The sequence below is a fragment of the Anarhichas minor genome, unplaced genomic scaffold (genome assembly GCF_050575085.1).
Source record: "Anarhichas minor isolate MPS153535 unplaced genomic scaffold, ASM5057508v1 ptg000024l, whole genome shotgun sequence".
Classification (NCBI taxonomy): Eukaryota; Metazoa; Chordata; class Actinopteri; order Perciformes; family Anarhichadidae; genus Anarhichas; species Anarhichas minor.
Window position 1 is genome coordinate 12177499 of NW_027466470.1, and position 14936 is coordinate 12192434.

Here is a 14936-nt window from a genome sequence, read left to right on the forward strand (position 1 = left end):
CTTGCCAGGATCATACAAATCTAACTCATTTGTGACATGTTGAGATCCAAGATGAGTGAAAGAAGGCTTTGTAAAACCTTTTTCCTCTTGTATTACCCAGAACAAGGAGTGACAGACTCCTTAAACACACATTATCGCATACATCAAACTGACTTGGCCGCCAAAAAGTATCAGTCCTCTTAAAAAGATCAGATAATAATCTCCGTTGAGAAAAATGTCCTTCAATAAAATGAATCACTGTGTAAACTAGAAGTCAGCAGGCAAGTGGCAGAGTTTCAGGGGACGGCACCACACTGCAACCAGGGCCACAAATTTAACGAGTGTGTTTACATCATCCATCATTGTGAGCAATGGCGATGAACTTGTTCGGCATTGTGAGAGGGATTTGCTGCATGACACTGTTTGTACACCGACAGTTAAACCCCATGCAAGCACAGCACACACACACGCACACACACACACACACACACACACACACACACACACACACACACACACACACACACACACACACACACACACACACACACACACACACACACACACACACACACACACACACACACACACACACACACACACACACACACACACACACACACACACACACGGTCTCTTGCAAGCTGCAGGAACATGATGGCTGTTGTGAAATATTTAATTTCCTTGTTAGAATATAGAACTGAATTTATGAGCAAATTTTTTTAACAAGAAGATATAAAATGTTTCTATTTCTTTGTGTCTGGTTAAGGCCAACTCTCTTTCTTTTAGGGATGTACACATCTGTTTCTATGGCTACAGAGTGCTGGCTTGGGACTTTGGACCGGCTGAGTCCATCCAAGTTCAGGACCGGATGGGGGAATGGGGGGGGGGGGGGTGGTTTTGATTTTGGGTGGCGATGCTAATGGGAGAAGAGAAAGACAGAAAGGAGCGTGACTGTTCCAGATGTGATGGACAGTTAAAGGGTATTTTAAAATCCCTCCAAGGTTTCTCCGGTTTCTTCTGGAGGCAAAGGTCACAGCACCTTCCGCCTCCATCTCTTCTTTGCTCTCTCAATCTAAAGGTGCTTTTCTTTTCTTGGGCCAGTTCCAGTTTTAAAAGTTTGTTTTCACTTTTCTAGTGGGAACTCCCCTCATCCAGCACACTGTCCAAAACCCTCGGGCCAAATCTGTAAAACAAAGCCAAATCTGTGGGACAAAGTCATACTGTAGCTGCAAAACAGTGAACTCCATAACAACGCGTTTGTTTCCACATTAGCTCAAACAAGTGAATGAAGCGCAGATAAATCTGCAGTAATTTACATTTCATCAGAGCATTTCCAAGCTGCGTTCCTGAAGGCGTCCTCCAGATTTGTTGTATCACTGTTCATACAAACAAATCATAAAGCAAAGTGTCGGCATACGGCTTGATTAGAGGCGTTATTATGTGGATGGATGGTGGGTGAGCAGAGTACACAACAGGGAGCTACAACAGTGTGCACTGGTGGTACTTCAGTGGGTCTCTCTGGCTTCAGCCTCATCTCAAAGAAGTACAGCAAAAATGATGAGTTGAATAATCAAAAATAAATCAGCGATATTTCTGATAATCACTTAATTATTTAAGTATATATTAAGCAACAAGACTAAGAGTCTACAGCCACAGCGGCTCTGAGAGGCTAAACTGAGGCAAAGCTAAGTGCTAACATCAGCTAATATTTACTATAGACAAAACTCAAAGTACAGCTGAGGATGATGAGAATGTCTTTTGGTATTTAGTCATAAACAGTATTGGACCAATTGCAATTCTGCCCTGATGGTGGCAGTAGTGAAAAGTAAGTACAATTCATCCAGACATGAACGTCTGAATCAAAGTCGTCATCTCATCGAGACGCCTCAGTAAAAGTCAGAGGATCACTGGTTCCAGCTTTTCCAATGTGACAATTTTCTGTTTTTTTTGCGGTTTTATATCAATACACATTGATAAGTTTTTTTCGTTGACAATAATCTCACCAAAACGGTTGGTTTAGGAGCTGTTCTGGAGCCTTCAGTCTTACGGCATGATCTTCATCAGAAGATGCAGTTCACCCAGTTGTCATGGACATGTAGAAATTCAAATCAAAATTTCTTTGGAAACAGCGATTGACAAAGTAATCTTACCGTTTAGTGGCAAAGTCCATCTGCTGAAGAAGTTCATGCTATATTATTAAAAAGCTCAAGAACAGCAACTACCAAGGTCAAAAAGTGTACATCTCACATTGAACGCAAACACAGGCAAGAAGTCCTTGATCTACAATTCCATGACAACTGAGCAAACTGCCTCTACTGGTGAAGATCATGCGATATGACTGAAAGCTCCATAACAGCTGCTAAACGGACCAATATGTTTGAGTTTTGGTTTTAGATCAATTCGAACAGGTTACTTTGGGTTCTGGGGATTTTTACTTTTTCTAGACTGAAAAGATTAACATTGTTTTTATGGTCAATCAATAGAATAATTGACAGATCAATCTATCATGAGTGTAATATATTTATGAATATAAGTTAGTTGCAGACATTAAAATTGTCAGCTGGCTACATTTTATTTTATTGCTGTCTTTAGAGCAAGGTGCTGCAAAATGCGCTCTGCCAAAGTTGTAAAAAAAAAAAAAAAAAAAGTATTTGTATGTCGTCCTTCATCCTAAAGGCCACATAGCTGACTGAGAAGTGTTTTCCAACTTACAGATGTTTCACACTTGCTTCTTGCCTCTGAGCCGTGTGAGTGTGTTTCCATCGCAGCAGGAAGGACCATCAGAAACACTGAAAACAAGGTGTCGTTATCTTTTAACAATTTTATGTAATCTTTGAAATGTCATGAGTCATTCTGAAACTACATTTATTGCTATTCACTAGTAAGGATCATTGACCACTACAAGTTCAGAGGCTGACGGGACAACAAAACACTTCAGCGGTACAGGTGCACGACAGCCCTGAAGGTGTGTCACAACCACAGACAAAGGTGAACTGACAGAATGTGGGACACAGTGTAAAGAAGGGAATGTTGTTTTCCTTCATCTCAGCTGACCCGACATTGAGTAAACAGAGGGAAACAAATAGGTGCCTGAATGGGTGTTTTCTCTTCCCATTCCGACTCTTTTTTACGAGTTTAAATTGCAGGCCCCGGAGGTCGTGGCCCCTCCGTTCCAATCCTACTGAGAGGAGGTGGGGCGGGGAACCTGTCGCCGAGAATAAAAGGCCCGTCGGCTGAAGAGGTGCAGGCGTGCTCAAACCCCTGTCTGCCGGATGAACAGGAATGACCGCCTCCAACCGGCCGGCCGGCCCAGCTGCCTCGGTGAGATCCCAGGTGGCAAATATCCTCCTGCTGCGAGGGAGTGAGCTCTCGATCCCACCCTGTGAAGGTCAGGGAATCTGTGGAGTCAGAGCAGCCAGAGCAAGGTGGTTTTGGTGATCGGCGAGGCGTGACTTGCGGGGGCCGAAAGTTTCTGGCACCCCATTAACAGCAGGATGGGACAGTCCAGCGGTGCTTTAAGGGCCTTCAGCGTCTCGTCCTCTCACCAACTTACAGCAGCCACAGCTGGACGGCCTGCTCTTGCTCCTTCTCAGCAACGCTCCTCTGGTTTATGCCGATGTCGTGGTGTGTGAAAGTGAGTGAGAGATTAACGGCTGCAGCTGAATAGCCTGTGTGTTTATTGTGCGTGTGTGTTTATTGTGTGCGTGTGCGCGCAACAGGTCTCGAATGGGTCCCTCGTGGCTACAGCAATGAAACAGGATCTGCCTCAGAGTTGAGCAGGTGAAGAGAAAGAAATACACGACACAGAGATGGGAACACACAGCAAAATGGAAAGAATGAGGTTAGAGGAGTGGGTGAGGGGAGCTTGGGAGAAAAGTGAGAGTCGGAGAAGGGGACAGAGTGGGACCGATATAAACACACAGGAGAAAAAAGGAGAGTACATTAGGGAGGAAGTCTGGTGGCTGTAGGATTGAAAAATGATTTCCTCCTGCTCTGTATCTCCTACCTGCAGAGCCAGAGAGGAAATCCCCTTCTTCACGGTCCTCCGTTCCATCCCTCCTTCATCTTTACTGTGAGCGTCCAGCAGTTTGTAACCTCTCCAAGTGACACACAGACTGAATAGTACCCGACTTGTTCTGCATAACACGAGGCCCTCAACTAAATGTGGCTTGGAAGGCCACACTGGGCTGTAATAAAAGCCATCTGCAAAGATGTTCAGGCCACCCGCTGTCACATTTTGACAAAAGCAAGGATGAAGTACTGCACGTCTGTTGAGATTAAACAGAGACCAAATACATCAAAAATATTTACTATAGATACTGAAAATTTACAGTGTACAGAAATATGTATATACAAAAAAAGACAAATACAAAAAAGCCCCAATCTGTCAAAAGATGGAAACATGCACAAGCAAATATCCATTACAAACGTATTTATTGAGTTGCAGAAAGCCATTTATAACTGTATAGAAAAAAAGAAAGAAAATCAAAACGCTAACACTTTTGATCGCTATGACTTCCTCGTGATGGAATGTAAAATTAAAAAAGAATGTTTAGAAATATGATGAATGGCAAAAGCGAATACATTCTGCTTCAACACGAACAGGTTATGAAGAAGAGGCGATTTGAGTCCAATCCCTTTGAACTCCTCCAGCATGCGCACAAATTCAAAACCTAGAAGAAGAAGACGAGAAAAAAAAAAAGAAAGAAAGTCCAACTGAGGGTCTGCTTAGTCTCAAAGCTCTAAAGACCATACTGGTGCTTTGGAATGTTTTAGCCCGCTGACGACACATATTTGACCAAATTAATTACCATTTTCCAAAACATACAAGATTTTAGATTGATTTCCTGTTTTTCAAGCAGTCACTGGTTTGAAACGCTTTCAGTACACTATAATACTAGATGATCTACTGCAGCCTCCTTTATCTTTATCTTTATTATAGTGATATGGCCCCGCGGCAGTCAGCACGGACCAGTTTCAAACTCTCCTTGCATTCAAGGATGCTCCAACATTCAAGCATTAAAGAGGCGGTCCAGTGATTTTGCATTACACTTCCATAAAAATGGGGTCTCACAAGAGACTGATTTAAAAAAAGAAATCAAATCAAAATCGTAGCAGCAGAGAGGAAGATATCCTGACTTTTTGTCCCGAGTGCGAGTCAAGCCCCAAAAAAAGAAACCTGGATCCTACATTCTCTCAGCCTTTAGAAAGCTCACTCAAGAGCCACAGACGACAAACAACCGTTTTCACAGTGCTACTCCTGAACTACATGTGTCAAATCAGTGGAGGGCCCATTTCTTAGTACGCTGCCAAAAAGCAGTATTGACGAGCAATGTTGCAGAAAAACGATGAGCAACCACGGATGAAGAAGAAGAAAAAAAAAAAGTGAATTTAGTAATTGCTAACTGCTGTTAGCAGCAACATTTAAAATAGGCTTGAATATGTAGTTTATGGGCTAGAACACACAAAGTCTTCCTAGACTGTATATAATATATACACAGCACAGATATGAAATGGACTGGTCCCACATCAGAGAAATGAGCTGTGCCCTGACCCGGCGCTGATCTTACATACTGGATCAGCTGCGGTTACTTTCTCACGATAAACTCCTCGCTACAGTTTTCAGGTGATGAGGTGTAAGGCACTGAGAGCGCCTCGCGATGTGCAATGGTCAGCTGTTTCCTTGTACCTTTGTTCTCAACAAAAGTCCCAAACGGGGCCTAGTTTCCAAAAGAAGTGATCCGGCTCTTCAAACCCTGTGAAGCCGTTCTTAAGGGACTGGGTAGGACACCCTGCTGCGCGATCCCATCGGTGTTTGTGAAACATAATCTAGAGCAGGAACGCGTGGAGCAATGAAACAGATGCACCAGCAGCAGCTTACTGATTGAGAGCACTGGAAGTGAACCTGTGTGTTCAATATACAGTAAATATGCACTTCCAAAGAAGACGTAGAAACAGGAAATAGGTGAAGACCTCATTGAAATGTCATCCGACAAAAACTGCAAAACAAAACCCTGCTTTGGTAAAGCAGTATTTAGTTGGGACTTAGTAACAGTAAAAAATAAATTAAAATTGACCAAAAAACAAAAATATATATATTTATATTCTACAATCCGAGATTTCACCATTTACCAAAAAAAACAAAAACAAGAAAATCTGCAGGAGGGGATCCTTGATCAGGATGCGTTACTGTACATCTACGCTGCAGCCGGGAGGCTTCACAGCTGAGGAAGGGATGCAGTCAGTACCGTGATATGGATGAGCAGAGAGGAGCAAGAGAGAAATGCGGTGTCCCAATTGAACTTTTGGTCTCCCCCGCCAGAGCGGGTAAACTAAACACAAATAGTCCCGTGACTGAAATCATTTAGACCGACCAAAATAAATATACATTTTCCTGATATGTGCTTTCGATGCTATTTCGTGTCGAGCATCTTAGAAAGCATAATCTTTTCAGTGAGCTCTCACCTGATATGAGCCGACGCATTGGGGATAACACACAGCCGCTCTGTGTAGAGCCGGCCTTAACAAGCAGAAAGAACCTGCTTCATAGTTCCGCTAATATAATTCCCTTAGAGACAAAGACTTTACAGAGAAAACTGCAAAAACTGAAGTCTGTGTATCGCTAACTGTTAAGTGTCTCAAAGTGACACCGGTGTGTGTGACAGGTGACCCTCGCTGATTTATCTACCGTCAACTGGCTTGGCAAGTGTTAATTCTGGACCCTGGACAGGCTGTTAAAGAGCGAATGAATGAATGGACAAATGATGGGTGGTGGGGGGGCTGCTGCAGCTTGTTAAAAAGCACAGTAAAAACCTTTGATATTTACACTGAAGAAAGTGAATACATTCAGGCAGCAAAAGGAGGACGGCCTCTCCCATGTACGAGGTACGTTTGGCACTGCTAATACTCTTGCTAATACCTTTTTCTTCTGTGCCTTCATCAAGTTAGCCAGCGAGTCAAGCTAAATCCTGACATCTGTATATCAACATGTCACTTCTACTCTTTACTATTCATTCACGGGATACTCCAGGGGTTGAAGTGTTGAAGCGAGGGGCCTGCAGAGCTTTCCTGCGACTGTCCCCTTGATAAGACGGGAACCGGGCAGATCCAGTCCTCCCCATGTCCACCCTCTCCACTCCCTGCTTCAATCAGCAATAGTCTTTGGTTCAGAAGGCACATGTGTGCATCACTCCACAGAAACCCTCCTGTATCTGTTTTTTTTTTATTTATTTAATAATCTCCTTTGATATGAAAAACCCAGACAGTGTGCAGGCCCACCCGGATTCTAAGGGTTCTTTCTCCCGGAGTCGACACATTTCTCAGTTTCCTGTTTCGTAGTCCTTTGGGAAAGGCAGAGGGAGACTGTGGGTGGGTGTAAACTCAGATGCCGTTGGTCAGGTCTGTGATGATGTTGGCCTTCACCAGCTTGCGGAGGAACTCCTTCTCCTTGGATATGTTGTGGGTCCATGACTGCGGGAGAATCGGAAGAAGAAACAAATTCGGTGACACAAAAAAATAACCCATGATCACTGTGAGAACACTTCGACATTAGCATTCAAGAGAACTCATATTCCCTATTCCCAGTGTCTATACGTGTGGGTGTTCATATATATATATATATATATATATATATATAAAAAGCCACTCTGGGTCAGCTTTCCTCCCTGCTGTGCTATGAGGAGTCAGTCCTGTGAGCCGAGATGTAACAAGAGCCGGTGGTTCCTGTGTGGTGCTTTGGGATGCCGAGACTGAGGAACAGCCAGAGAGCAAATGAAGGAAGCAAAGGGTGGAGGAAGAAACACACAGGAGGGAATATGGAGGAGAAAAAAAAAGTGGAGAGCTAGAGAAGGTCGTTCCTGCAGCTGCCTTCGGTCTATCAAGACTCTCCTATGCTCTCGGCCTGACTGGATCGGACCTCCTACCACTATACATGATGGGTCACAATAGGACCAAAGGGAACAATAAAGCTACAACTGTGTTGTAAATGAACATAGGAAACAGGGCTGTCTCTGGGATGGCAGGCTGGTGCTTGTGTTTGAGCTGGTCGGGGCTCAGATAGGCGCTGGTATATAGCTTAGAAGTCAAGGACAGAACGTGATGTTGACATTTGCAGGTAAAGATTTACGTTGTTATTTACTCATTGAGCAGACACAAAGCAACATCAACATTCATTTCGAGTCATGTTTCTGGCCTCTTGATTGATCCCATTTTAGCTCCGTTTCCCTCTCCTCCAACATCTGAAGGGAGACATTTGTCTCTTTAGCTGCTAAATGCTCCACTATGTTCACCAGCTAGCTGCTCACTATGTCCGTCTTTCTGCTGAGCAGGTAGCGTTCAGTGGATTCATCGGAGCTTTTCTTGATGAAAACCTGCTTGAGGTTGATGAGAGCTCGGAGCAGCCTCTGTCACACACAAGTCATATTTTGATATGAAAATATTGATCATGGCAGCTTTATCTTCATCTCTACGTGTCATCAGCCTTGAGATAATCACAGCAGATGACCTCAATAGCAACACACTCTCTAAAATGGGACGGATGTGACATTTTATCCTCAATTTCCGTGTTTCTCATCTAATTACTACATTTCCGTGGCGCTTTAAAGCATCCATCCACATAGGAAACAGGCTCTTTCTCCAAAGCAGGGAAATAATATGAGGATCATTTCTCGTGGTTCCAGATAATCAAACAGCCCTAGAGAGCGGCGGCGGTGGTTTAAAGTGTTCCAAACAAAAAGTATTCCCATTATTTAGCCATGTGTGGCTGATGACAATGTTGATGAAGATGATAATAATAAATGCCAAAGGTTCACTGAGAGTTTAGACACAAAGGTTATCATCATACTGAGCTCATGGTTTACACGCGTCAGCACACGGGTGACATCTTTGATTCGGCCGGGTTTCAGTGTAAACACCGAGAGGAAGACTTGACTGATGGAGAGGAGGGAGATCAGTCACGAGGGCCTTTAGAAAATGATTGTTCAAACGACACACTAACAGTTAGCATGTTGATACAGTGACTGATGACAGACCAGTGCCACTTCAGTCCGGGGAAATGACATTATAACCCATTGCAGATTTCATTCTTTTGTTTTAGTTTTTATTTCGTTTCAGAGTTACGCTTTTTAATTTGAGTGTAGTTTATAGTTTCATGTCCTCAGTACTGCTAAGGTAAGAGGACGCAAGAGAAGTTCAGAATCTGCATTATGCAAAACACACGTGCTTCATTAAAACACACTAATTACCAGGTACAAACAAATACAGCAGGATTTATTTCACTTATGTATTTTATACCTACACTATATTTATGTATTTTATACCTAACGTTTTAGTTTAGTTTGTTTTATCATCTTTTTTTTGGTCTCAGTAAAGAATGATGTTTATTAACCAGTAACTTGGGATTATGTTTGCATGTTTACAGTAATATAAGTTTGAGTGAAATGTAATCATTGCCAAAAGGCTTCCGATATGATACGGTCACACGGCCATGATGCAAAAACTACACCGGGTACTGCAATCACATTTTGTTACAATTTCTTTCAAGTTCAAAGCGCGATGAAGCTTTTTTAAATCTGGTATCAAAGCCAAATAATTTTAACCGACAGTACAATGGAAATATAAACTGCACTATATGATAATACAACATGCTGCAGACAATTTTCCTCCCAGCTTCACAGTCTCAACAGCACCAACGAGCCGGCCATTAAACCGTCATATCCGAGTAACAGACAGAGAACGAGGAGATCAACTGCTCATCAATTGTCATTGGATGCAAATACAAAAGCTGAGAGAAGTTCAATTCATGCACAACGCTAATACTAATATCACCATCAGACTAAACAGTGAAGGCTTTGTATTGAATGTGTTTTGGCTCTAGGCCAGTTCGCCTCTCCCCTCCCTCTCCTCCACAGGAGTGGTGGTCCCTCCTCATCAAAGATTACAGTCATTTGTTCCTTCAGTTATTCTTCAGTGGCAAGAGAGAAGCCAGAAAATATTGATCTCATTAGCATGGAGGGAATGTCACACCAGATTTCATAAAAAAGTAAAGATCTGGTAATATAAGAGTGCCTTGATCATTTACAAATGTGCCAACTTTTTAGAACAAAACAAAGATTTTTTTCTTTTCTTTTTGATGGACTCTCACCAAAACACAGCGGACAGCGCTGAGCTCAGATGCTCGTACACTCACCTCTTTAATGGCGGACATCTTGACGGTCTCGTAGTAGTGCAGAGGTGCGTGCGGCGTGTTCATGTCGTAGCCGAAACCAGCCACCGCCACCTCATCACAGTTATGCAGTGCCATCGTTATAGCAACTGTTCCCAAAGTTGGAATGTTCTGTAGTTACAGAAACAGAGATGCAGGCGGTCAGAACATCACAGCGCACACACACACACTCCAGGAGCAACTGTTGATTAAATGTATTTATACTAACGCAGGGGTTCATGTTGACGAAAGCATGTGCAGTGTCATCGTTTTCAGACAATTTTGAAACCGATCATAATTTCTGACACGAGTTCAGAGAACACATGTCTGATCCCTCTCATGTATCTGCTTCCCTCCCTCCTCTTGTACCCCCCGTCTTTGTTCTGCTCCACCACTGCTAACTGACTTTGAGCACTTGGTGATTAACTATTACGCGACCCCTGCAGACCCCTGCTACGACACCGTGATCCACAGGGTTGAACTGTGCTTCCTAACCGCCTAGAGCAGCCAGAGATCTGGGGGGTACAGGGGCTGTGTGTGGATGTTGGAGAACAAGAGAGAGGGTGGGGGGGGGGGGTGTTGGAAAAAAAAGTGGGTGCAGAAGAAAGAGCGGAGGGAGGCCCCATTTAAATCATTACCCTGATTTGCAGCCCTCAGGGTAGGTGGAGCTGAGCCAGCAGCTGGCCAGCCCCCTACTGCGTGTTCTAATACAGATTAATTTACACACACGTTCACAAAACACACTCAACATAAACACTAGGATAACAAATAGGCCTCCTCATTAATTTCCACGTACATAAACATAAACTATGATGGTCAGAAGATAGACAGGAAAGTGTTCTGGGGAAAGAATGTGCCAAATCATACAACTCGGCAGCCTGGATTGTATGAGACAGGACTACAAACACCCAGACACAAACGTGCACACACAAATGGCCAACACACACACGCACACGCACACACACACACACACACACACAGGCCAGATGCCCACATGTTGAACACATGTTGCAGAGTTGAGTTCATGCAGGGGTGTTCTGGTGGCCCCAGAGGGCAGAGCTATGGTGATGCACTCCTCATGTCCTCTCCAATTCTCTAACAATAGTCCTCTTTACGTACCAAAAAAACTCCCAACTTAATAATACATGAATACAAACACCGTTACTTTATATTGGTCTGCCTTGTACTCCGTCTGCTGGTCACCAACTGAAATGTGCTCATTTTATTTCTCCAACTAAATGTTCTCTGGTTAAGACCTGATTGAGCAGATTGTTCCACGAGCAAAGCACAAACATCAACTTCTACCGTTGATTAAAAACAACAGAGCGCTGTAGAACGCAGACTGGATCAGGGGTGCAGCAGGTTTTCAACATTTAACAATTGTTTTGTATTTCCTCTTAACCTAATTTCATTCTCCCTCTTCTATTTTAAAGATGGCGGTTGAACAGACATTTCGTGGTTAGAAACCTCGTCCAGCAACTAAAATTGAAGTACAAACGCACTAAAAAGTGAAATACAACTGAGGAACAGATTCTGTACATCTTGACAAAAAGTAAATTCAAATTCAGTAGCTTTGGTACATACCTGATAAAAATGAATGCCTCCAGAAACATTTTGTATTTTTCCTTCCACCAATTATTTAAAAAGACAAATGTGCAATTTCAGGGCTGTCGTGATACAACCTTGGCTCCAGAGTAATATTGATCATATTGATTATTCCAGCACGATGTCTGTGCAGTGTGTAGAATATAAATGTAAAATACTTGTTCAGTGCAGCATACAGATTTCTCCATCCGGTTGGTTCCCTTGAAAAACACAATCCAATTTCTGGGAGTGTGCCTTTTTTTCATGATTTTGTTACATTGATGCCTGCAGGCGTCTTACCCCTCTGCCCATGAGGCCATTGTTGAAGGGCAGGCCTATGAACTGGAAGGCAGCCTCCTGGATGAAGTACGGATTGAGGATTCTCATCTCTGTGGGCTCCCGAGGCACATAGCGAGCCACCGACTTCCAAAAACCTTCCGTACCCCTCTGAAGCATTGGCGAGGAAATGGACAGTAACATAGGGGGGGGGGGGAGGAAACAGGAGGGGGAAAAGGAAATTGTGAATTAGTCGTTGTCAACATAAATACTGGACTGTTTTTCTCTGCAAGGCCAGAGTCATGTGCATAAAACACAAAACTAGCATTCACATGATGCCACCGCTATGGTGGACAGCCAACTGCAATTTACCAACCCAACATCAAAGGGAGATTATCCTCTGTAACACTGACATAAAACACAGAAGCCAACCAGAAGCCAGACCCCTACTAGCATTGATTAGGGAAATGGCTTTGGGCCTTTAATGGATGAAGTCAGGGTGAGGGGCTGGCAGGACATCAGTAATTACGACTCCTGGTAGGAAGAGAATCAAGCAGTGGGTGAGGGGTGAAGCTGCCCTGGAGTGCTGAGAACTTTACAGTCCGCCTCTTAGAGGTTTCATTAGTTGCAGTGGAAAAGGTTGGTGGCTGATTCATATGAAGGATCTTATTATCCCAGCACAATATTGTTATTACATTAATTTGTCTCCATTTTAGGAAACAAAGTTGTTCCAAATGCATCTCAAAACACATTTTTACATTTTCCAGGGGTGCAACTTTTTGTCACCCACCCACCCCACCACGCCCCCCCAAAGAATGCATGGTAACTCCCTATACATTAAGTATCTGCTGATGTTGTCTCCCTATCAAACATCCATGGTGTAATATGGCATTTGAAAGGAAATGGTTCAAATCACACCTTGACCTGAGGGTGCTCTGCGACACCTCCGGTCTTATGTCACACAGGAATCATCATCATTCATGAGGGCAACCTGTCAGACAGGTCGTCTGAGCCATCCCGATATAATTATGCAACTCTGATGAAATGCACTTGTTCAGCTAAGTCTTACCAGAACATCCACCAAGTATTAGGAGACTCAAACTCATAAAAAAAAGTTCCCCTTAAAAAGTATGGTATCTACATCATGCTACTGTAATTGTCACAATCAAACCAACAAATCTGTCCCCTGTACAGCATCACTTCCAATGGTAAACTAACTGAATGTGCTACCAACTAGCAGTGTGTGATTGACTCTTCCTAAAAGGCATGAAGCCAATACGGTCAGCAGATGCAAATGGGAATCACCTGTTCAAATAGTCAAGCATCAGCCCAGCCGCCCTTTGATACAGCAATGCACGACTGTGCGTGTGTGTGTTTGTGTGCGTTGGCAGAGGCAGTAGCAACAAGTCCGCCGGCTTTGTGGCTTCAACAGTGGCGGCTCTTTTTGAACGTGGGCCCGGCTCTGTGCCTTCGGCAAGCTGCGACAGGAACAGCAGCTCATCTCTCCTGTCAACACAGCTTGTGTTTGCCAAGAATCTATTTGGCCGCGCTGTTTGGATGTGTGCGCGTCTGTGTACACGCCGAATAAAAGAAAGTGGTGTGTTTTTTCCCCTTTATTCTAGGAAGGGGAGAAGCTAATGACACACACAACACACGCCCCTCGCTTTACACAGCAATGACCCGACATGTAGGTAGACACAAATGTCACGGGGCGGGGATCTCTTTGAAGATATTCAGACAACTGGCAAAGAACAGGTGGTTTGGAGAAATGTAAGAGCAATTAGTATGTAAGGATTCAGGCCTGTCAGGAGGGAGGAGGGTTGTGGGCACTCTTATGAGTTTAGGAATGTGGGAAGTTGCTTACATTAAAAAGGTCACCAACTCAAACCTCCACCAGTTAGGATTTGGACAGAGGAGAGAAAGTTAATGATAACACCCCATCCTCATTTAGCCCTCAAACTACTCCAGAGGAGCTGTAGAGTGTCACGGTGAGTTTTAATAAGAAGCATCATCTAGTTTTAAATAAAGGTTAAAACAGACTTAGACATTATGAGCAACAGTGGAATTCTTTTTTTCAAAGTAACAAGTAGTACTCAAAGCTTAAAGCAAATAGCCTCCAGGGAACAGGATGTGGCTTCCACTGTGGACTGACCCCTAAACGCTACATGAGTGTGTATTAGTTTGTCAAGAGAAACACTGTTGAGCCAGTGGCATTTGACCATAAGAGAACAGGAAGCTGCAGAGTGCGCACACACACACACACACACACACACACACACACACACACACACACACACACACACACACACACACACACACACACACACACACACACACACACACACACACACACACACACACACACACACACACACACACACACACACACACACACACACACACACACACACACACACACACACACACACACACACACACACACACACACACACACACACACACACAGAAGTGTGGGGCTTTGGTGTTTGGGCTGTTGCTGGACTATGGAGAGAGGAAATGGCTGTTTCCCTTCTCCTACGACAGCTTTATGGATAAATTGGTCTGGATTATTAGATTTAAGTGAGCGCGCAAGGCCGTGTGCTCCAATAAAGCACCTGTTAAAACAACCTTGACCCGGGAGAGTTAATTGTTTGCAATGCAAGGAGATATACCGTAGAGAGGTCGACATCACTCAAGTCAGAGGAAAGTAAGCAGAGACGTTACAATTCCACTTGTGTTGACATTACTCAAGTTTCCATCCAAATTTAGCCTAAAAAGAAAAATGGGAAATAAAGCGCATTTCCATCCGCCATTGTTATGTGAATATTAGGAGTTGGGGTGCGTCACGAACAGCTGGTGGTGCTAATTCTCCAGTCGGGTGACATTAAACCAT

At 43.7% G+C, this 14936-nt stretch overlaps 1 protein-coding gene across 3 annotated transcripts in view; it reads right to left on the reverse strand.

Moving 5' to 3' along the window:
- Positions 1–4399: 4399 nt before the first annotated feature.
- Positions 4400–14936, reverse strand: part of LOC142956448 (CMP-N-acetylneuraminate-beta-1,4-galactoside alpha-2,3-sialyltransferase-like) — a 37417-nt gene continuing 26880 nt past the window's right edge. For all 3 annotated transcript variants that reach the window (XM_076098052.1, XM_076098053.1, XM_076098051.1), the window contains 3 exons: positions 12068–12214; positions 10169–10315; positions 4400–7452 (listed from right to left, as the gene is read on the reverse strand). In XM_076098052.1, the coding sequence (XP_075954167.1) occupies positions 7363–7452; positions 10169–10315; positions 12068–12214 (384 nt within the window). In that variant the 3' untranslated portion in view covers positions 4400–7362. The remainder of the gene's footprint in view (positions 7453–10168; positions 10316–12067; positions 12215–14936) is intronic.